At 39.1% G+C, this 22,710-nt stretch overlaps 1 protein-coding gene across 1 annotated transcript; it reads left to right on the top strand.

Annotated features, from left to right (window-relative positions):
- Nucleotides 1-470: 470 nt before the first annotated feature.
- Nucleotides 471-22,117, top strand: LOC140228706 (protein transport protein Sec24C-like). Its single transcript, XM_072308981.1, has 19 exons — nucleotides 471-524; nucleotides 2,103-2,592; nucleotides 3,452-3,596; nucleotides 5,217-5,753; nucleotides 6,556-6,667; nucleotides 7,042-7,169; nucleotides 12,158-12,296; nucleotides 13,502-13,617; nucleotides 13,958-14,082; nucleotides 14,794-14,985; nucleotides 15,482-15,575; nucleotides 15,914-16,030; nucleotides 16,563-16,733; nucleotides 17,076-17,318; nucleotides 17,940-18,078; nucleotides 18,665-18,783; nucleotides 19,745-19,924; nucleotides 20,529-20,810; nucleotides 21,544-22,117. The coding sequence occupies exons 2-19, from the start codon at nucleotides 2,147-2,149 to the stop codon at nucleotides 21,682-21,684; spliced, it is 3,426 nt and encodes a 1,141-aa protein (XP_072165082.1). The 5' UTR covers nucleotides 471-524; nucleotides 2,103-2,146; the 3' UTR covers nucleotides 21,685-22,117.
- The last annotated feature ends 593 nt before the right edge of the window (nucleotides 22,118-22,710 follow it).

A 22,710-nucleotide genomic window follows, 5' to 3' on the forward strand; every position in this document is an offset into this window, starting at 1 on the left:
GCAACTGATTTTCCCTCCATTTCCCTGGAACATCTGGCCAATCTGTCAAAGCCACGGCATGCTATAAATTCAACCTCCACTATCACGCTGTTTTCTGCCTCGATCCCTGACACAGAAAAGTGTTGTCTGTCGAGAGCACTGCTGATGACATGTCCAGTCTGAAATAGGAAAAGAAACATACTTTGTTAGGGACAACGGCTATGTATTGACACATATTCAAGTTTTAATTTTGAGCGTTGAATAATAGTGGAATATCATGATGAGCATCATTGTGCAATGTGATGAACTTCGCTGATACATTGTGTTGTCATGTCACCTGCTTACACCCCTGTCCCATAGTCTGTGAATAGACCAAAGAGATTTTCCCCAGGAGAAAAATCTCTTTGGAATAGACTACGTTGGTCGAGGTGACGTGGCCACGACACGCATGTGCGATGACCGAGGTCACAGACTGGTTACCATACGTGGCATACACACCGTACTGATTGCCGCAGAGAATACGCCGAATTTCCGTATTCTGTGAGGTGAGTGTTTTGACAGTTGAACCATTGTAGACGTATTCTGGCATCGCTTTATACTTCAAAACCTGTTGTTAAGATTTTGTAGAGAACCCCACTTTCTGCAAGTTAACACAGCTAGGGCGTACGCGATTACCAGTTACTTGAGTTCAGTTATAAACCTATTCTACACCTCTCACAGAGCTCCATGTGAGTGTCCAGCTGTGTGGTAAGTAGCCGGTCGAGCGGCTAGCAGTGCAGTGAAGAGCAGGTAGTATAGGCATAGCAGTGCAGTAGTGCGATATATTCCCGTTACGTGTTCAAGGTGTGTGTGACTGTTGCATGCAACCATGAATGATTCCACGAAGCGGACATAAAACGTTAGACTGAACTGTGACAAAAAAGTTGGGGAAGGGAGAGTGAAACTTAAAAGTGTAGTTTACTGTGAATGCATTCACCAGGTCGTGGTTTGGCATTCATAGAACGAAATGATGTACTTCTAACAGTTAGAAGGTGTTTTCAATTCATTCTCATTTCCATTTGTTGATGCAAGCATGTATCAAAATCTGTTGACAGGCTGTGTTTTTGCATTGTTATCACCAGTTAGAATGGGCATTATCGTGAAATAGTCCACCACTCCATTCACCGCCATTCATTTCGTCATAGCTGGTGATATAACTAGCCCGACCAGACGCTGTTAGTACGCAGTGCTATTTTACAGCGACTGGGCTGTGTATAAGCCGGTGACTGCTTTCAACCTTTGCACATATCTAGTGAAGACGCACGCCCAGAACAAGAGGGGGCCGATATATATCACGAATAGCCAAGACTAAGTTATGTGGGTACACGGAATAATAATGTGAATAGAACTCTAACATATTGGTTACCTCCAACCGCACCATACCAGCGACCCCAACACATACTGTGTGTTACTGGTTAAAACAGTCCCCCGCGCTGGGGTTACTCTACCTCTAGATCTACCGGACGCAACACCTACTTACTACATGGTAGACTGTCATTAATTAGATGATGTAGAATTTCAAGGATTTTGTGGTAAAATAAGGGGGATATGCGGATCCGAGGTGAACTTTTAAGATTTTTTGTCCTTCGCTTCTCACACTCAATGCTTTGAATTTGATGGCTATTGCGAATCCAAATGGTTTTGCATCTTATTGCGGAGTTAATTGCATCGTATCACTGAGTCTGGAATATCAAACACAAAATCTCTACAAGTCTGATATAGATCTAGACCTTATTTGGTGGGGATTGCAAGTGTACTTTGTGACCTCAATGAGTGTGTGTCAGCTGGCAACCATTAAAACATGTAAAATGGATTGGCAAATACATTGCATTGTGATACTCTTAATAAAGAGTCTTATATGATGCCAACCAAATCAGTAAATCACAATAATCACATTGTATCTTATTGTTTACTTCAGGTTAAAATTTGTATTGTATATGAATTGAGGTTTAACTTTCATGGTGAGACCAGATATACATGTACTTGGTTAATAAGAGACCTTTATATGGAAATGTAGAAGGTAAGTAATATATTTCAATCACCTTATTCTTTTTGTATTTGTGTTTCACTTTCTCTATTTGTAGACCCCAACTGAGAGCTGTCCACAGGCGGTTTAGTTCTGTCAAAGATGAGCTACATGAACCAGCCTCCAAGCGGAGGCTACCAGCAGTCGCCATATAATCCCTATGGCCCACCTTCCAGTCAGGCTCAGCCCAATGCATACAACAACTACAACAACCAGCCTGGTCCTCCAGTCTCTTCAGCCCCACCCCCAGTGGGTGGTGGTATCCCTCCAACCAACAAGCCCCAGTATGGAGGATATGGTGAAGGGAGACAGCAATACCCGCAGGGTGCCGGTGGTCCTGCCTTGAATGGGCCGTCTGGCCAGGGTTCGGCTCCCATGTCCAATCAATATGGCCAACCTAAGCAGCCGATGGGTGGATACTCATCTGGTGGTCCAAGAGGGCCACCACCGGGACAAATGCAAGGGGGACAAGGTCCGCCCATGGGAGGACAACCACCACAGGGACAGGCCTCGCAGAATCTTCCTGGGAGCTATGGAATGCCAAACAGGTAGGTATTCAATTTGAAGCAAAATCTAATTACTGTTGTTCTTCAAAATGCATGAACAGGACCAACAGACACTTAATGGTCCTAATCAAAGGCCTGAGAGAAAACGAAAAGAAAGAAAAAATGGTTTTATGTAGAGTCATGCACTGAATGGAACATCAGTGTCATAACAGTTGATTGATAGTATCGTTGAGAAAACATATTTAATCAGAGGAGAGTCTTTTACTTTTCATGACAAAGGAATTCAGCATTTTGATTCATTATCAGTGACAGTCATGTTTCAGTGTTGAATTGTGCACACTACATGAGCTGTATGATGAATTACCACGGTGGTCACATGACGAATAAGACAATTCAGATGTTTTCATGAGATACTGTGTCGGGTGACATCCTGGCATTCAAATGGTCTTAACTCTGTGTTTAATGTATATAGATATACCTCAACTACCAGGTATTCCAGTTTTTCTTTGGACAAATTATTCTCCATCTTCAAAAAACACACAGGAAACCAAAACCCAGTGCAATGGCAGTTTCAAGCAGTATCACTTGGTGGCACATCATTTGCCCGTGTGTGACATTTGCTTCGGTCTTAGTTTCTCCACAGACTTAGGGTTAGGTTTAGGGTTGTGATCAGGTTTTAGGTTTAGTTTGAAGTGAGGATTAGGATTAGGGTTAGAATTATATTTGTGGGTAGGTTTTATGTTTGGCTTAGTGTGCAGATATTTCATGAGACCAATTGTCGCAGGAGCAAATGCCATGGAACCGTACAATATATCACTTGTAGCAACAAAGATTCTGTGGTACAAAATCTGTACTCTATATATTCGTTAATATTCTCTTTGTGCAATGTATCTACCTCCAGACCACCAGTGTCCAGCTCACAGCCAGGATTCTACCAGCCTGGAGCCCCACCCATGTCTGGGGGTGCCCCGCCCATGAAGGATGTCACTAATAAGATGTCAGCAATGAGTGTATCCAGAGGGGCACAACAACCCGGCTACAACATGGTATGTTGACCTGACTGCTTATGTTGTCTCACGCAAAGTGCGATTTTCCATCTAATACTGCCGCAGCAATGTCATTTTTTCTTTATAGGTTTTCAATTGTGCAATAACTTATGAAGACTTATTTTCTATTATTATCTACTTGGAAAGACTGCTTCAGATGTGAGTAGGAGCACATCAAAGCAAAAATCATCACGGCCAACATTGCCGCTTGGAGAAATTTCATGGTGATTCTGCCATGCTGTAGTGATATAGGCATGGGACATTTTATGACTTATGACCTTTCAGTAGACCTATTAGCAGGTGGATGTGCTTAGCATGTGACAAGTGCTTAGCATGTGACAAGTGCTTTCTTCATGCTGTGGCAGTCAATTTGTCAAATAATACATCTGGCTTTGATAAAAATGCTCTGAAGAGAAGCATATGGCTTATTTTTATATTTCCATATACATCGTTTTTGTTTTTCCTTCATTTAGATTTTTTTTCCCAAGTGAATACTTTTCGCAGGCATGTTGCTTTCAATTCACACTTGGCCTTCTTGGCCTTGTACATACTGCCAGTTTCAAAACAAAATTTTACCTGTAGAGTACACTGAGTACTGTGGAAACATTGTGCATTTGTTTGGCTAAACTGTTTCCCCATTAATTATGAGAATGAATGAGGGTTTTTCTATTTGTTTTATATCAGAATTGTTCAAATTAGGGCTGATACTTCCCTAGTCTCATGTGAAACAGGAGCAGAGATGAAATTTGCTTCTGGCGTAGAGCCTACTTAATCAGAAAAACATTTTTACACCAACATGCATAGACAATAGAGGAAATGATTCTTATTATTCTGCTAATTACATTGTGGCTTTAATGTCATGCGTTTAAATTTTTTTTTATGGCAATCCAGATATCAGAGGAGTTTTCCGCTAAGAAATGTTGCCAACTGCTTTTCTATTACATTGATCAGCAGTTCCGTCAGATTTGATACTTTTCTGATATGTGGTGTTCATACAAAGCAAAATGGAATGTGTGATGTCAAGAGGAAAGTGTTGATGCAAAGTATTTTACTTGCGGGAAGAAATCTACGCCACATTCCATCCAAAGACAGCTATATTTTGTCTTTATTATGCTTACAAATCATGAGTGTGGAATATAACTGAACTGTGACAAGGTATGCTGATGTGTTCTCAGTCCTCACTTTCAATGTCTTTATCAACACCATCGACAAAATAGGGTATGCAGTCAACTTTGCTTAAGTCAACCTCATGTAAATCAAATAATTGCTTAAGCCAAAGGTCTTTTCAAGTCCTCTCTTTATATTCTATTGTTTTTAATCTCTTAAAAGTCGAATTTTCTGTAAGTCTTTATCAACATCAAAGCTGTTTCTTCAGTCCAAACAAATTTGACTTAGGCATGGTTGACTGTACTGCATTACAAAACTTGATATACAGAAACCTAACCAGTAATGTCTGTGATGTGATATTCTAGGATTTATGTAACTCTTATTTAAGTTTCGTGTCCTTTAGCTGTAGGAAAACATGTAAGATGATTAAATTATGAGGAAAATAAGTGTCGATGATTAGTTTCTTTTGAGCACAAACATTAAAAAATGTCATTTTGAAACTATGTCATGCAGGGTGGTCAAGTTCCAACCAGTGCGTTTCCAGGCAGCCAGCAAGGACCAGGATACGGAGGCCCTCCTCTCAACCAGCCCCCTCCATCCAGTCAAGGTGGCTACCAGGCACCCCCTCCAAATGCTTACTCAGGTGCACCTCAAACTAATTACTCAAATGCACCACCTACAAGCTATGGAAATGCACCACCCTTGTCAAGTTATGCTGGAGCACCTCCACCATCGTCAAACTATGGTCCTCCCACAAGTATGGCGGGTGGACCTCTTCCACCGGGTGGGGGTCCACCAGGTGTGAGTGGAATGCCTCCTTATGGATCAGGTGGTCCTCCCCCTATGGGATCAAGTATTACCCCACCGACCACGCCTCCGGGGACAGGAGCTCAACCAGGTTACCTACCAAGTGGCCCTCCACCTGGTGCCGGAGGAATGGGAATGCCCCCGCCCGGAGGGGCAGGCTATGGCCAACCAGGCAGCATGCAACCCCAGCCCCAGGCACAGCCAGCCCCCAAAAGGCTAGATCCAGATCAGATGCCTAGTGCAGTAAGTGCTTTGTGCTGCAGATGGGCCTCTGTACTATAAAGGTTACCCATGGCATGATTATTTGTTGTCTTCTTAATCGTGACAAAGTATGCATTGTGGATCTCTTTACTGAATCAGTACTTCAAAGAATGTGCTATTATTTTCATCCCGTTTATTGTTATCATTGCTTTATAAAATTTTGATACTGGGATCACAATTGTATGTGTAAAATGTATATATGCACTGATTGTGTAGATGAAGATGATTGTGCATTATGAGTAAATGATTTTCAGTCTTGATCTAGTCTTCATGGTTTTAGTCATCCATGAGCTTGTACATGTGTAACTCCCAATAGAGAGGCAGTGGAAAGATCTGAAAAGGAAGAGCAATGTCACTACTTCAGCTTCTGGTGTCGGAACATAGCAGGATGAGAATATTATAATGTCGATCATATTCTAGATTCCTTGAAGTTTTAGCCAGAGAGGCAGCGCCCCTCCTATGGTATTCAGTGTTACATGATGTTAAACTTAAAATAAGTCACATGTGTTTAATGATATATGGAAGATGTGCATTATAAACTTGTCATGGGCTGTCAGTTATAATCAATGTAATTCAAAATGACTGTCAAGGAATTGTTTCATTTCACTCGGCAAAGGTGAGTGAGTGCCTGTTTCATATCAGGTACTTAGTTATGTTAAGATGTCATTTTTATGGATGAGATGGAGAATGTTTATATTATTCTCTTAAAGGGCAACAGCATTAAACCATTGTGCTTGGTTTCATTATTGAATTGTTTTTGTACACACACATTTGCTCGTTGCAGATTCAAGTCATTGAGGATGACAGGAAAAACAGAGGTGGTCAACAGTTCATAACAAACCTGAGAGGTCAAGTCCCACCCTTAATAACCACTGACTTTCAAGTCATTGATCAAGGTAAGTGTTTCAATTCATTGTTTTGTCCACTGATTGCAATGTTTTATTTGACAGTATTATCTGAAAGATATTCAGGCTTTATAATATTATATCTGAATATCCAGCGCTTGCCTGTTGGCAAAAAGGTGCATTGTTAAACTCAGACTGGAAGGTCGATAAGTTTTGAATCCTTGAAAGATCTAAATGTGTGCTTTCCTTTGTATTCAGAAAAAATATTAGGTCATTTGTCATGTTAATTTAATGAGAAATGAAGAGAATATGCTACCCATCTTACAGTAATTGTGCTTCTTTTTTTCAGATACTTCTGAGATATGCTGGCAATTTCATTTTTGTTGCCGTTCATAAAGTTAATGGATTGCTTTAATATATTGCAGGAAATTGCAGCCCCAGGTTTATGCGGAGCACCATGTATAGCATTCCATGTACTCAAGACCTTGTCAAGCAGTCACAGATACCAATTGGAGTCGTCATCTCACCATTTGCTCAGCTCATCAATAATGAAGTAAGTGTCTACCAATGTGGAGTTACTTTTGAGAGTATGTCCACCAGGGGTGAATGCCCAAGTGTCCATGCATAGTTGTTACACCAGTGGTAGAAACCTAAATGTTGTGCTTCTTGCCTGGTTTAAAAAAACACAAAACAAAACAAAACAAAAGAAGAGAACAAAGCAAAACAAAAAACAGTACTAGCCGCACAAAACAGGGAACTGACACTGACCCATTGGATTTGCTTCGCGTGGCTAGCATAGTCTGCAAACTGTATCAACAAGTTATGAATTAAGAGCAGCCAGGCCTCAAAAACGTAAAATATCACACTAGTTCCAAAAACTGAACCTCAGGTTTTTACAAGTGTGTCATAAAACTTAACCCTAAATGTCATAACAGTCCCTAGCATACTGTTCGTATATGAAAACCAATTGTATGGGGAATTAACAAACTACACACATCTAACATCAGATATGGATGTTGCATCAAATTTCAAGGGATCTACATAAGTGTTCATAAGATCCTTTGGATTTAGAATTTTAGCTCGTGGCACTTTGTGCCATCTTACAGCCCTTTCCCATCCACAGAAATGTTCTGGCCTTGTGGTGAAAGTTATTAACTGTCTGTTTTGGAATATCGCAGTAGCTCATGTCAATGAAATCCATGAGTGGTTATATTAAAATTCATATGCTGAGAATTTTACTTGTTCCAGCTGCAGTTGCCTGTGGAAGAACAATCATTATCTCATGTAATATGCTTGAAAATGAATAAGCCTCAAATGTTCATCACACTGTTGCAGGCCATTATATATAGTGGAGCGGCATAGCTTGAAAAATTAGAGGAATTGTGCATTTTATGATAAAAGCACCAAATTTCGCACACATGTTGACAATGACAATTCAAATAAATTCAGATATTGGGCCATCATAAATAGCGCCCTCAGCGGCCATGGCAGCCATTTTTCAAAATGGCCGCCATAAATGTCATATTTCGTAAAAATTTACAAATTTCAGTAGGGAAAATCAATAAGATTTTGCAAACGAGTGGGAAATAACATTTAAAATAAATTTAGATATTGGGCCACCACAAATTGCGCCCTCAATGGCCATGGCAGCCATTTTTCAAAATGGCCGCCATAAATGCCTTTTTTCGCAAAAAAATAAAAATTTCAGAAGTGAAAATCAGTAAGATTTTGCAAACGAGTGGGAAATAACATTCAAAATAAATTTAGATATTGGGCCATCGCAAATTGCGCCCTCAACGGCCATGGCAGCCAGTTTTCAAAAATGGCCACCATAAATGCCAATTTTCATAAAAATGTACAAATTTCAGAAGGGAAAATCAATTAGATTTTGCAACCATGTCGGAAATATCATTCAAAGTAAATTCAGATATTGGGCCATCGTAAATAGCGCCCTCAACGGCCATAGCAGGTATTTTTTTTCAAAATGGCCGCCATAAATGTCATTTTGCATAAAAATGTACAAATTTCAGAAGGGAAAATCAATAAGGTTTTGCAACCGTGTCGGAAATATCATTCAAAATAAATTCAGATATTGGGCCATCGCAAATTGCGCCCTCAACGGCCATGGCAGGGATTTTTCAAAATGGCCGCCATAAATGCCCGTTTTCGTAAAATTTTACAAATTTCAGAAGGGAAAATCAATAAGATTTTGCAAACGAGTGGGAAATAACATTCAAAATAAATTTAGATATTGGGCCATCGCAAATTGCGCCCTCAACAGCCATGGCAGCCAGTTTTTCAAAATGGCCGCCATGAATGCCAGTTTTCATAAAATTTTACAAATTTCAGAAGGGAAAATCAATTAGATTTTGCAAACGAGTGGGACACAACATTTAAAATAAATTTAGATGTTGGGCCATCTCAAATTGCGCCCTCAACGACAATGGCGGCCATGTTTGAAATTGGCTGCCATAAATACAACCTTTTTCTCTGAATTTACTAATTCCAAAAGGAAAAATCAATAATATTTTACACACAATTCGAAAATTATATTTGAAATAAATATTTGTATTAGATTATTATAATACTGCCGTCAACGGCCATGGCCGCCATATTCCAAAATGGCTGCCATTGTCATAATCCTTTTTGTTTTAAAAAATGGTAGTTTCAGAAAGAAAAGTCAACAAATGTGTCCCATAAATTGAAAATCACGTTAAAAATCAAACAATATATCTAGATTGCATTAACTCTAGATATTATTCCTTCGCAAAATTTCAAGAAGAAAAAAAAAATTGCTAATAACGGTAATTGCAGCCATTTTTCAAAATGGCTGTCATAGATGCCATTTTTCTTTTATGAAGATGTCCTAATGCCGGAAGAAGACAATAAACATTTTTTTTTTTTTTTTTTGCGCAAGTTGACAATTACATACAAAGAAGTTTAGACATTGAGCAATCATAAGCTGTGTTCTCAATGGCTATTTGTAAAGCTATTTGTCAAAATGGCTACAATACACTTTACTTTTTTGTCTTAAAAATTTGCTTAACTTCAGAAGAAGAAAGTACAATACTCACGAGACATTATGTAATCTGAAATATGGTGCTAAAGAAATCATTTGAGGGACATCTAAATTAAACGAGGCAAATGCTTCGCGAGTATATCTCACCAATGATGAATGCATATTTTAGGTGGCAAACATGAAAAAACTCCGAAAAAGAGTAATATGAATATCTAGGGATAATGACGGCATGTATTAACTTTGACAGTAACACCATATCATTCTGGGGCAAATTATTTGTTTAGGGCCCCATTTTCTCTCTCTCTCCTTTCGTTCTTTAAAACAACAACAACATATCATTGAATATATGGGACTATATGACGTGTATCTATTCTAAAATGTAACTTCCTAAATATTCTTAAGACAGATACGAAAAAAAATAGCCTTTCATTGCACGAAAAAAAGTTAATTTACTTGCTATGCTTCCATAAAAACACATACCTTTGATATCCATACTGTTAGCCGTCACACGCGAAACACTGCAATTAGAACTTAACTGAAACATGAATTTAGAACTAACCCATCAATGAAACCTTTTTTTAAATATAAATTTCTTTGAACACCAGATTGCATTAGATATAATGGCTGTTTAGCAGTATTCTATTGCTTTCTCCTTCTGGAATAAGCAAATAAAAAAGGAGTGTGTGGAAGCCATTTTGACAAAGAGCTGGGGACGATGTTTATATGGTGACTCAATATCTTCATTTAAAATTAGATTCAAATTCAAACTTGAATTTATTTGAATGTCCTTTGTCAATTTGCAAAAGAAATTTTATTGTTTTCTTCTGGCAGTATCATAATATTTTCAAGAAATAGATACCATCTATAGTGGTCATTTGGAAAATGGCTGCCATGGTCGTTGATGGTGCCATTTGTAATCTTTCCAAAAAGAAAAAAAAAAAAAAGGAGCAGACATCCATGGCGGTCATCACGGCCCTTGAGGGCGCCTTCTAAGAAGACCTCATACTTAAATTCATTTTTGAGCATAATTTTCAACTTGTTTGCAAAATCTTATTGACATCAGCAATTTTTTTTTGCAAAAAAAAAAAGGGGGGGGGGGCATCCATGGCAGCTGTTTTGAAACTGTTTTGAGGGTGCACTTTTGGATGGCTTATTATCAAATTCAGTTTGAATGCAATTTTGCACCTTTGTAGAAATTCTGATTGACGTCTGCAACACTTTACGAAAAAAAAAAACATTCATGGTAGCCATTTTGAAAAATGGCTGGAATGGCCGTTGAGGGGGCAATTTGCAATGGCCCAATAAGTTTACTTTTGAATGTAATTTCCCACCTGTTTGCAAAATCTCATTGCCTTTCCCTTCTAATTTTAGTAGATCTTTTCGAAAGTATAGCATTTATGGCGGTCATTTTGAAAAATGGCTGTCATGACCGTTGAGGGGGCAATTTCCGATGGTCCAATATCGAAATTTATTCTAAATGTCATTTCCCATTTATAACCAAAATTTCATTGACTTTTCCTTTTGAAAATAAAATTCCTGATGAAAAAGTGGCACTTATGGTGCCCATTTAAAAAAAAAAAATGGTTGCCATAGCCATTGAGAGCGCAATTTTCAATTGCCCAATATCTGGATTTATTTTGGATGCAATTTCCCGCTTGTTTGCAAAAAAGAAAAAAAAAATGGCTTTCCCTTCTGAAATTTGCATTTTTTAACAAAAATGGCATTTATGGCGGCCATTTTGAAAAAAATGGCTACCATGGCCGTTGAGGGCGCAATTTCCGATGGCCCAATATCTAGATTAATTTTGAATGTAATTAACATTTAGGGGCAAAATCTTATTAACTTTTCCCTTCTGAAATTTGCAAAATCATCGAAGAAGTGGCACATTAGACAGCCATTTTGAAAAATGGCTGTCATGGACGTTGAGGGCGTTGAGGGCATAATTAACAATGGCCAAATATTCATTTTGAATGTAATTTCCCACTTATTTGCAAAATCTTACTGGCTTTCTCTTCTGAAGTTAGCAAATATTTAGAAAAAATGACATTTATGGCGGCCATTTTGAAAAATGACTGCCATGGCCGTTGAGGGCGCTATTTCTGATGGCCCGATATCTAGATTTATTTTGAATGTACTTTTCCATTTCTAGCCAAAATCTTATTGACTTTTCTCTCCTAAAATTAGCAAATTTTACGAAAACATGGCATTTATGGCAGCCATTTTGAAAAATGGGTGCCATGGCCGTTGAGGGCGCTAGTTACAATGGCCCAATATCTAAATTTAATCTGAATGTGATTGTCAACCTGTGTACGAAATTTGGTGCTTTTATCACAAAATGCACAATTGTTCGGCTATGCCGCTCCACTAATAGTAAATTGCAAAGGGGACTGATAAACAAATTTGTTGTAAACAGTTTTCAGACTGTACAGATAAATGTATAACTATTCTCTTCAGAAATCTGTCAGCAGCAGAAAAAGAAAAAATATATGCATCCCACTTACTGTCCTGTGTTTTATTCCCAGAATCCCCCTCCTATTGTCGACCATGGACCCAATGGCCCTGTGAGGTGTATTCGGTGTAAAGCCTACATGTGTCCCTTCATGCAGTTTGTAGAGGGCGGCAGACGGTTCCAATGTGCCTTCTGTGGTGGCCTCACAGAAGGTAAGTATTCAGCATAGAGATCTTTCCATTATAAGAGTGAACACTAGATGGGCCACTACATTTTAGTTTTCATTTATTTTGTCGTTACAATGACAAGACCTTGTATCTCAAATTTTGGAGAAAATCACTTATTTGGATTAATTGTCAGATAATCAGTTGTGTGATGTCCTGTCCAAATCCTCGCTGTCTTAACCCCAAAATGCATCCACCAGGGCATGTCAAAGGAAATGCAATCCCATTTGTTGTATTGGCTGCCATGTTTTTCCCCTCTCCTAAACATTTGATATTTTTGAGATACAAGGTTTTCTTGCTCCAAGAGCAAATCATACTCATTATAGCAAACTAGGTCTAACCAATATGTACAGCAGTCAAACTCGTCTCAGACTTGTCTGAGGTGTCACCTGCATTCTATGGTCACTACAAACTCTCTGTTTGAAAAATTGTGTGGTACATACCTTGCATATAGTGGCCACCTGTATAATGCATCCAGTGGTGACTTAATTTGTCTTGAAAGGACCATATTTCACTGTTCATAGCAGCCACAGATTCAAGGTTAACCCCTGTCTTACCTGCTCCATATTGGCTACAAACCTGTGTGCCAATGTTTTGGTGTCTCACATATTGGCCTTCTTATTCAGGCAAACTAAATTGCTAATTGAGGGGTTAAAGAAAATGAAATAATGCAATTGATTTTTCCATTTATGTTTTATGGGATGTTACGGATAGTAACCTGTCATTACCCTTTTAAGTTGAGAACCACTTTTTGACCATTGCAATCCCTAAAAATGAATGGAGCAAGTATTCCTAGTTTTACTAAGTATTTGAACCAAACTGAATGCTTTGTGATTAGTTGCTTTTTGAGCTCAAGGTTGAAATGTGAAATTTAATCCTTTTACCATAATGCTCATTTAGAACTTTGCATCAAAATGATACTGTTGTCTTGTATACCAAAATGGAGAAGAATTAAAAAAAAAAAATCAAAGTCATTTGACAAAGACAGCCAATCTGAGGTCTGAAAATGATTCCATATTAGATGACTCAGTGACACTCAAAATGTTTGTACACTTCCTAATACATGTCCAGTTTTGCTGACACTGTATGATTTTGCTTTCATATACTAAATTTATTGTAAAGCTACTTGCCTTTGTAGTTAAATGCTCTTTGAGATAACTTGTAAATCCTGATATATTTGTTTAACATTTCAGTTCCACCCGAATTCTTCCAGCCGCTTGACCACATGGGTAAAAGAGTGGATATGTATGAGAGACCTGAACTGTCACTGGGTACATTTGAATTCCTTGCAACGACTGATTACTGTAAAGTGAGTATTTCACAGTGCTGTTCACTCATCTAAACTTGACAGTTTTCAGTGAAGGGTCAACCGCACGTATTGCTTCAAGCCTCAATTGGATCTTGTCCATCTGATTATGTGGTTGCCAATTATGTTCATCATTTGATTTGGTATATGATTTTGTCATTGAAGAGTAACATTTATGAATGCCGGTATAGGTAGATGAGTTTGATGCTCCTGAACCAGTTCTTCAAATATGAAATGTTAAGTACAGATGAGATGCTATGAACGTTTCCTTAAGAATGTGGTGAATTTTGCAAGATGCCAAGTATTTTATAGTAATGCTCTGTCTTTTCTCTTTTCTTTGTAGAATAACAAGCTGCCTCCGCCCCCAGCATACATCTTCATGATTGATGTCACATACCAAAGTGTGAAGACTGGCATGGTCAATCTTCTTTGTCAGGAACTCAAGACACTGCTGGATCAGCTACCAAGGTGAGAATAACCCAGCTATCCCAGAGGGTTATCCAGCTGTATTGTATCACCCAGTACTCTGGCTGGGCTAGAGATTCCCTACCCTCTATCTGTGCTCTGTGGGAGCAACCCTCTCAGAAAAGATCACTTCCTCATATACGCATAGTTTCCCAGATTTATACCATGACTGTCGTATCAGGGTACAGTCATCTCTGCTTATGTCCATGGCGCATATATCGAATAATCGGTTTAGTTGATGAAAACGAAAAGGCTCTATTTACATTCAAAGCCTTATATGTATTATTCCTTCGTACATGCGGAAATCAAATGTTACCTACATCGATGCAGTTTTCCTCAGTCCTGTCAAGATCGATTTCCACCGAGGTGACTGTACTGTAATGTTTTTCACTGTATTCCAGGACTCTGAACCCATTGTTAATGATAGTATGATGTGTTATTAGACAATTCTTATATCAGTAGCCACAATGTTATTGTTGAGTGCAGCCTGACATATACAGCAACAAGCTGCTGACATATCACTTGATTTGTAAATGAAATGCATCTGCCAGCACAAGGCTGTCTTTCAGTTCTCATGCATGGTCCTTCCAAACTTTAAATGGCAGAATTTTCTCTTGCATTTGCTTTGTCAAAAACTTCTGGGTGATATCATTGTCCATGGTGTTGATGCTGACAATTAGCCTGTGTATTGCTGCTCTTGGTTTGTGTATTCAGGGAGCATGGAGCTCAGGAGTCCAGCATCCGGGTTGGGTTTGTGACCTACGACACAACACTGCATTTCTATAATGTGAACAGCGCCCTCGCCCAGCCACAAATGCTGGTTGTGTCAGACATCAATGACGTCTTCATGCCACTGCTTGACGGTTTCCTGGTGCAGCTATCTGAGTCGAGGGCTGTTATCGAAAGGTAAGTCTACATGACTTCAACATTGACATCTAGACATCATTTTGAACTCAAACATCAAATAACATTTACCCAAACAACATTTGATAACAAATGAGAATGTACTTGATTAGTTAAGTGTTTTGAGTATACACTAGAAGCATTGAAATGAGTGACTAATTATAATTTTGTTATTCCAAGGCCTACACCTGAGAAAGGCATTCATGGCAATACAGCAGTCATAGCTTCTGCTAATTGATTTGCTTTACATTTATGCTAGATGATTAGGAAATGTTCAAGCTACACAGCGAGTACTGGAGTTGGAAGTCTGCTTCTGATGATGTCTATTTAATTTGAAGTACTCTTCACATTACATGTAATTTGTAATTTTAAATGTTGCCTTTCATATTAACATGCTGATGAATATCATCAGATTGTTCAGAAATGTATGCATGGAGTTTGCTTTTTGAGTGCTATTTGTTGTATAATCTTCCTCTGTTTTGCCTTCACCCTCATTCAGCCTGCTAGACCAGATACCAGAGATGTTTGCTGAGACGAGGGAAACAGAATCCATGCTGGGTCCAGTGGTTCAGGCTGGTCTGGAAGCCCTTAAGGTGAGCAAGCCTCCAAATATTCAACATCAATATCTGTAGGTCATACACTAAGGGCGTTTGGTTTCAACAAAGACCTAGCAGACTATCATGTAATGTCATAGGATGAAAGAGAAGTCTGCATATGTATCTCTCTCATTCAATAGTATTTCATGAAATGCAAGAAACAGCTCAATCACCATACTCTCAGCTGAGTTTCTTATGCCATATGCTGCTTGTGTATGTAAATGTAGTATTTTTATATGATGTCCTTATATCTTGGGGGGGGGGGGGATTCTCCAAAATGAATCAAATGGATTAGCATCTTCTGACCGGAATTTTGGAAACTGTCTCTCATTCAGGCTGCCGATGCCTCTGGGAAGCTATTAATATTCCACTCATCCCTGGCCATCCTGGAAGGACCCGGAAAACTGAAGAACAGAGATGACAGGAAACTCCTCGGTACTGACAAGGAAAAGGTAAGCCAAGATAGACCCTCTCACAGTCTTTTTCTCTTTCCTGTTACACTTTTGGTCACTACCATCAACTTCATATTAATAATCACTGCAAGCACACCTTTTGGTTCAAAGTCTGCCAACATGCACTGGAATTCAGGTTATAAGTGACTGAAACTGCTGTTGTCAGTACTTTGATACTGAATCAATGCACTGATAAAACCATGATCAAATAATATTAATCATAATAGACAAGGTACAAGTTCATTAAATGCAAACTCTTATAACTGGTCAGTTGAAGGAGCTGCATTATTTCATTGTGGAGGATACATCGATTATACACTGTACTTTGTGGTGCTTTCATGAATTCATTTTTGTTACTTCTGTAATAAAACCCTCTTAAGTGATGCCTTCATCTATTAGCTTGCATGGTGAATTCAAAATCAATTTCGTTGTCAGTATAAAATGATTCTGAATTGATGGAGTGTGTGTATGTGCATACCATTTGCCTTGCCTACTGTCATCTGGATTTGCTTCATTGGTGTATCTCGTACAGACGGTCCTTTCTCCACAAATCAACTTCTACACCAAACTTAGCCAAGAGTGTGTGGTGCAGGGCTGCAGTGTGGACATGTTCCTCTTCCCCAACTCGTACGTGGATGTGGCCACGATAGGACAGGTCTGCACACTGACCGGCGGCCAGTGCTACAAGTACAGCTACTTCCAGGTAGGAGTATGCAAGTTTATATTTTTTATTGAAAGTGTAGTGATTGCGTAGAGTACTAAAGTGTGATGTCATATCTATTCTTTGCCACGGAAACTGGTTATAACCTCACCTGGCCTGGTCTGCGAACACTATTGTTGCTACCATGTCCTGGTCCAACTCAAGCTATAACAAAAGACTGTGACATCATTATTTTAGTACTCTATTATGTGTGAGATGTATTTACCTGTGTGACAATTGGTATTTTGAAGACAAGTAAAACAAATCTATATCAAAGAAAGGCTCCTTTTATTGTTTAGTATATTGAGTCTATTATTGAGTCTATCTTTCCAAATATGTGTGTAGGCTTCTAATGATGGAGAGAGATTTATCCACGACCTCACCCGGAACCTGACCAGGGAGGTGGGCTTTGATGCCGTCCTGCGGGTGCGCACTAGCACCGGCATCCGGCCGACCGACTTCTACGGCAACTTCCACATGTCCAACACCACGGACGTGGAGTTGGCATCCTTGGATGCGGACAAGGCGGTCACCGTGGAGATCAAGCACGACGACAAGCTCCAGGAAGACGTGGGAGCGTTCATCCAGGTGAGATGGGGCGAGTGATGCCAAGTGTGACATAACTGTGACAAAGACCCATTCATGAAGCACTTTCCTACAGTCACAGAGTACAGTATGTGATGTCACTCTGTTAGCAGGTTGATGACAATCACTCTACAGTGAGCAGTTGAATCATTTAGATGGTAACTGCTATGATTGTCAGTTGTAACAATTTAAAATCTTTTTTTTAGTGAGAAGGGCTTTTAGTGTCTGAATTGTCACACTGTACTTCCTTCATGTGAAAGGTAATCAGTGAGTGCTAGTTAGATCATTACTGATGTCGTAGTTTGAGAAGGAGCCTGAATTGAGCAAGCTCTACATTGATTTCTTATACTACAAGTGTGTTTGATTGCTTGAAGTTATTCCTTTCAAAAGCTTTGACATGATGTTCAATTTCTACTTTGTTGCATATGTAGTCAAAACATCTTACATTGATATGCGTTTATATGAAATGAAGTATGCATAAAAGTAAGGCGTACTATTCTATAAATTGACTTGCATCAATTTTAATGATTGCCGGGATAGAATTTTTCTTTTTTGATGAATGTACTGTTGGCAGTGTGAGTATGTTTGTCATTTCTGTGACTATTTGTTGCTTGTTTGGACCAGACTGCGGTGTTATACACAAGCGTGAGTGGCCAGCGAAGGTTACGCATCATCAACCTGTCACTGAACTGCTGCACCCAAATGGCTGACATGTACCGCAACTGTGAGACAGACACCATCATCAACTTCCTTGCCAAACATGGTATGTATCTGTGATAATAAGATATCCCTAACATGGAATTGATACTTATTAGCTGTCAGAGCTATTATCTTTGTTAGTAAACATTTAGGGCCTAGAGTATTGTTTGTATAGTTTTCAAGTGAGTTTGCTCTGTATGTGATGTTTAGATATCCATACACTTGAAAAGGTGTGGATGTTTGAATCTTGCTATGCATGTTGATATTTTCTATGTTAGTGAAGATTGAGGGCCTAAAGTATTATTTGTATAGTTCTCAAGCAAGTTTTGCTCTGTATGTGATGTTTAGATATACATACACAGAATTCTTGCTATGCATGTTGATGTAACAAATGCATGTCAACCCATGCTGTGATGCAAGCTTGTGTAAACATCAGTAATGTTAATTTATTGTTGTGGTATCAGTTGTGGCCTGTTTCTTTAGTTGTTGCTAATGATGATCAGATATTAAGTAAATAAAGATGGAAATTGAAACTTAATGATATACTAAGGAAATATGAGCATCTTTTAGTGTCATTTACTAAGGAAATGCGCTTGTCGTCGTTATCAGTTTTTAGTGTTGTTAATGTTGTTTCTGTCTTATATTTGCAGCCATTAGATCTGTCCTCACATCGAATCCAAAGGCCATTAGAGATGGGGTGATCAGTAGATGTGCCAACATTCTCGCCTGCTACAGGAAGAACTGTGCCTCGCCCTCTTCTCATGGGCAGGTGAGATACCAGCTGCATCCTTGATGGTGGTGGTGATGAAGTATACCGTACATGAAACCAAAACCTAAAGAGAAATGTGGATTGAGTGAAAGCAGCAATATTAGGAGAAGGCATCAGAGCAAGTTTAAGAAAAATCAGACAATCGATGTAAAAGTTATGAAATTTTAAAATTTTGGTGTTGGAGCCGCTGGATGAGGAGACTACTTGAGTTTATGATATCATGTGTGGACGACTATTATAAAGAAAATATAAAGAAAATTAAACATGATTTCACTTTTCTAGCATAATGAAAGAGCGCTTGACTAACCGCTTTCAGAAAGCAGGGGGAATAATTACTACCCTTAGCATATGTCGGTATCAAGTTTATGGAATGTTTAATTTTCATGAAAAATTAATTTTTGTGTAATTCTCTTTATTTATTCTTTATATTGTTGTCCGCACATGACGTCATGAACTCTAGTGGTCTCCTCATCCAGCGGTTCCAATGCCAAAACTTTAAAAATTGATAACTTTTGCATCGATTGTCTGATTTTCCTCAAACTTTCACTGATGTGTTCTACTAATGTTGCTGCTTTCACTCAATCCACATTTCTTTATGGGTTTTGGTGTCCTTTGAAATTTTAGTGATTTGTTTTCAAATGTGGTAACATTTATGAAGAGGACAATTTGATGGTGATGGTAATGGTGATGATAATGGTGGTGGTGAGGGTGATTATATTGATTGATGGCAAAAGTGATGATGGTCATGATGATGATTATCATTGTCATCCTCTTGATCATGATCATGATGTTGAGATTTAATGTAGAATGTACAAAGTGCTCTCCTCCCAAAAATGTGGAGAAAAGGTGGCCTGAACTGTAATGCTGTTAATGCCAGCCCATGAAGTTAATGGTTTAGGACAATCTTGCTATTACTGGACAGAAGTTGCATGGTAAATGCATCTCCCTGCTTTTACTCCAGCTTATTCTACCGGAGTGCATGAAAGTGCTGCCTCTGTACATCAACTGCGTTCTCAAGAGCGATGCCTTCAGCGGCACCACGGACATCACAACGGATGACCGGAGCTGGCTGATGCAGACTGTACTCTCCATGAATGTGGCCTCCACACATGCCTACTTCTACCCCAGACTCCTACCAGTGGTGAGTCTACCATAATTGCCTCTGGGATGAACCTCTTGTTGTGCTTGAGGACTTTATGGAAAGAGGGGAAACCAATTTTACCACATGCTTTTTATTCATCTCGTAAACATTTCTTTCTTTCTCTACAGCTAATCTCACTTTTGCGGCAATTAGTCTTTTTTAATGGAGATTAATGGATTACTGTGTTGGACTGATTTTGTGCATTTAGAACAAAGGCTTTTGATGTCATGTAACATGAAAGTGGATCTCTTATCATTATCTATTACCATGTGAATTGGTAACATAGAAGAATTTCTGATTAAGATTGTTTTGTTTAGCATACATAGAAGTTTTGTTTATAATGTGAAAATTGTAAGTAATTGTTCAAGTTCAAACAATGGTTTCTTTTGTGAATTGATACAAGTATGCGGAGATATGGTTAGGCAGTGACAGACTTCTGTTTGTTTGGTGTTGTGTCCTTAAGTCATCCACAGTATTGCCCAAAGGGAAGATCAAGGAACCAATTGTAGCAAGTCTGCTATTACTTTAGGATTCTTTCAGCAAGTCAAGATGTAGGGCACACATATTCATAATGAAACCTGTCCATTTTGTTGTACCCGTGTAGCATGACATGGATGTGAACAGCGAGGAGTTGCCCAGTGCGGTTCGCTGCTCCATTGAGCGTTTCCAGGACCACGGTGTGTACCTTCTGGAAAACGGCATCATGCTCTTCCTCTGGATCGGCCTACACGTCAACAACGACTGGGTGCAGAGCGTCTTTGGTGTCAACTCGCCGGCCCAGATCAACATCGAGTCCCAGCAGCTGCTTGAGAGGGACAACCCAACCTCTCGCAAGCTTCGAGCCGTCATCAGTGCCATTCGGGCAGAGCGGCCCAGGTATATGAAGGTGGGTACCCCGTGAGCACTAGTCATTTCGCTTGGTTTATGCAGATGGTGGAAATGTAGAGATTTGTAGCAGTTGAGACATTTTAGCTCAATCTATGTTATATGAAGGTGGGAAATACTTGACTTTATGCTTAAATGTAGATTGAAAACTCTAACCTCAAGGTAAGTCACAATTCATCTGATATGGCTGCAATGAACAGAACAGTGTGTGTGAAGTTTGATTTGGAGATGTACAAAACTGCATGTACGTGAGGGTCATGTAGATTGCAGTCTGTGCATAAGTTCATTTATCTTATGTACTATCACCCACAATTGTCAAAGTCCATCAATGCGCTATTTTCAGACCTAAAGGGAGTGCATTGCATCGTTTACTATATTGATTCAACTTTTAGACTATCTGCCATTGAATTATGCTGCTAAACACTGCTGTGTTGATAGTCTTTTTATGACCCTCAAAAATCATTTGATGGTCCAGCACATACAGTCATACCTATGTCAAGTAACTAGCTGCCTGCCATGGTCAGAAAAATGCCATAATTTGATAAAAATCATTCTGCTTGCGAAATTTTGCTACGTTGTGCTTGTACAAAAGCAAATGCATTTTGGGAAGGGTAGTTCCCCATTCTCTGATCATTGCTGTATAGTCTTGTAAAGTGGAATGGGAATTGAAACCTGTGATGTGCAGATGATAGTGAAAAACACTTTTAATGTTCTGTCCTCCACAAACATTGCAGCTGACTCTGGTGCGGCAGCGTGACACCCTCGAACCCTGGTTCCGTCACTTCCTCATGGAGGACAAGGGCTCCAACGCCTCGGCTTCCTACGTCGACTTCCTCGTTCACATGCACCGCGAGATTCGAAACATCCTGAGCTGAGGGGGAGGGGGAGCAAGAAGGCCGTCAGGGACGACTGCATGACCTTAGGGATGGATAGTTGTGGTCTGCTGTAGGTCTTTGCATAGACAGTCTGCAAAGGATGTGTGAAAGAATCTTGGCAGCTTCCCTCTGACTGAAAGAATCGAAGATTCAGCTGTCTAATGTCCTTCTGAGTGGCTGTCAGCAAGAAACATTCACTGGCGAGTTGATAAGATATGGCCAAATAAAGTATATGATGATCTTTTCAATATGTCAAATATCCTGAGCGATTCAATTATTTTACATTTTAATGAATTCTTCCCCTCCCTCCCATCCTATTTGCCCTCTCACCCACTGTCTCCAAAGTAAATGAGGGGATATCATCTCTTCTCTTGTTTTTGCTTGCCTGTGTGAACCAAACTTGTTCCATCAGCTGTTGTTGAAACATACCAACTCTTTTTTTTTTTTTTTACATTCTCACAAGTCTGAAATTATTGTTGATTCAACAATTTACTTGCAAAAGTTGGTGTCTCAATTTTGTTCCCTGTGAAACTGATATTGCGAGACAGTGGTAGAGTTGCATTTCTGCAGTTAAAAAAAAAAAAAAGATCTAGGTAATGAAACAGTACATGCACTAGTTCACGTCAATGCATTCAATGTGAATTTTTGTTATAGTGTATGATTATAATGACAGAATCTAAATCAAATAGATAAGTACCTCAGCATTTGTTGCTGATAAGATACTAACTACACCAAGTGGAGTATTAAACAATAGCCATACTTGCTGTATCAACACTAGAACTATGCTTTGCATTCTTGTTTCCCTTTTTTCCTCTTAAACCATGTGCAAGAACCCATATATCTAGTAAACAGGAATATATTCTGTCAAAGAGGTAGCGCAGAAGTAGAAACATAGAAGCAAACTTATTGAGATAACTATATGGATATTGCCAGAGTGCCATTGAAAAAAAAAAAAGCAAGGTAAAATTAAAGGTACATGTGAATTTGAATTTATCTGATGTAAACATGAGTACTTTGTGTGCTGGA

This window comes from Diadema setosum, chromosome 5 (genome assembly GCF_964275005.1).
Source record: "Diadema setosum chromosome 5, eeDiaSeto1, whole genome shotgun sequence".
NCBI lineage: Eukaryota > Metazoa > Echinodermata > Echinoidea > Diadematoida > Diadematidae > Diadema > Diadema setosum.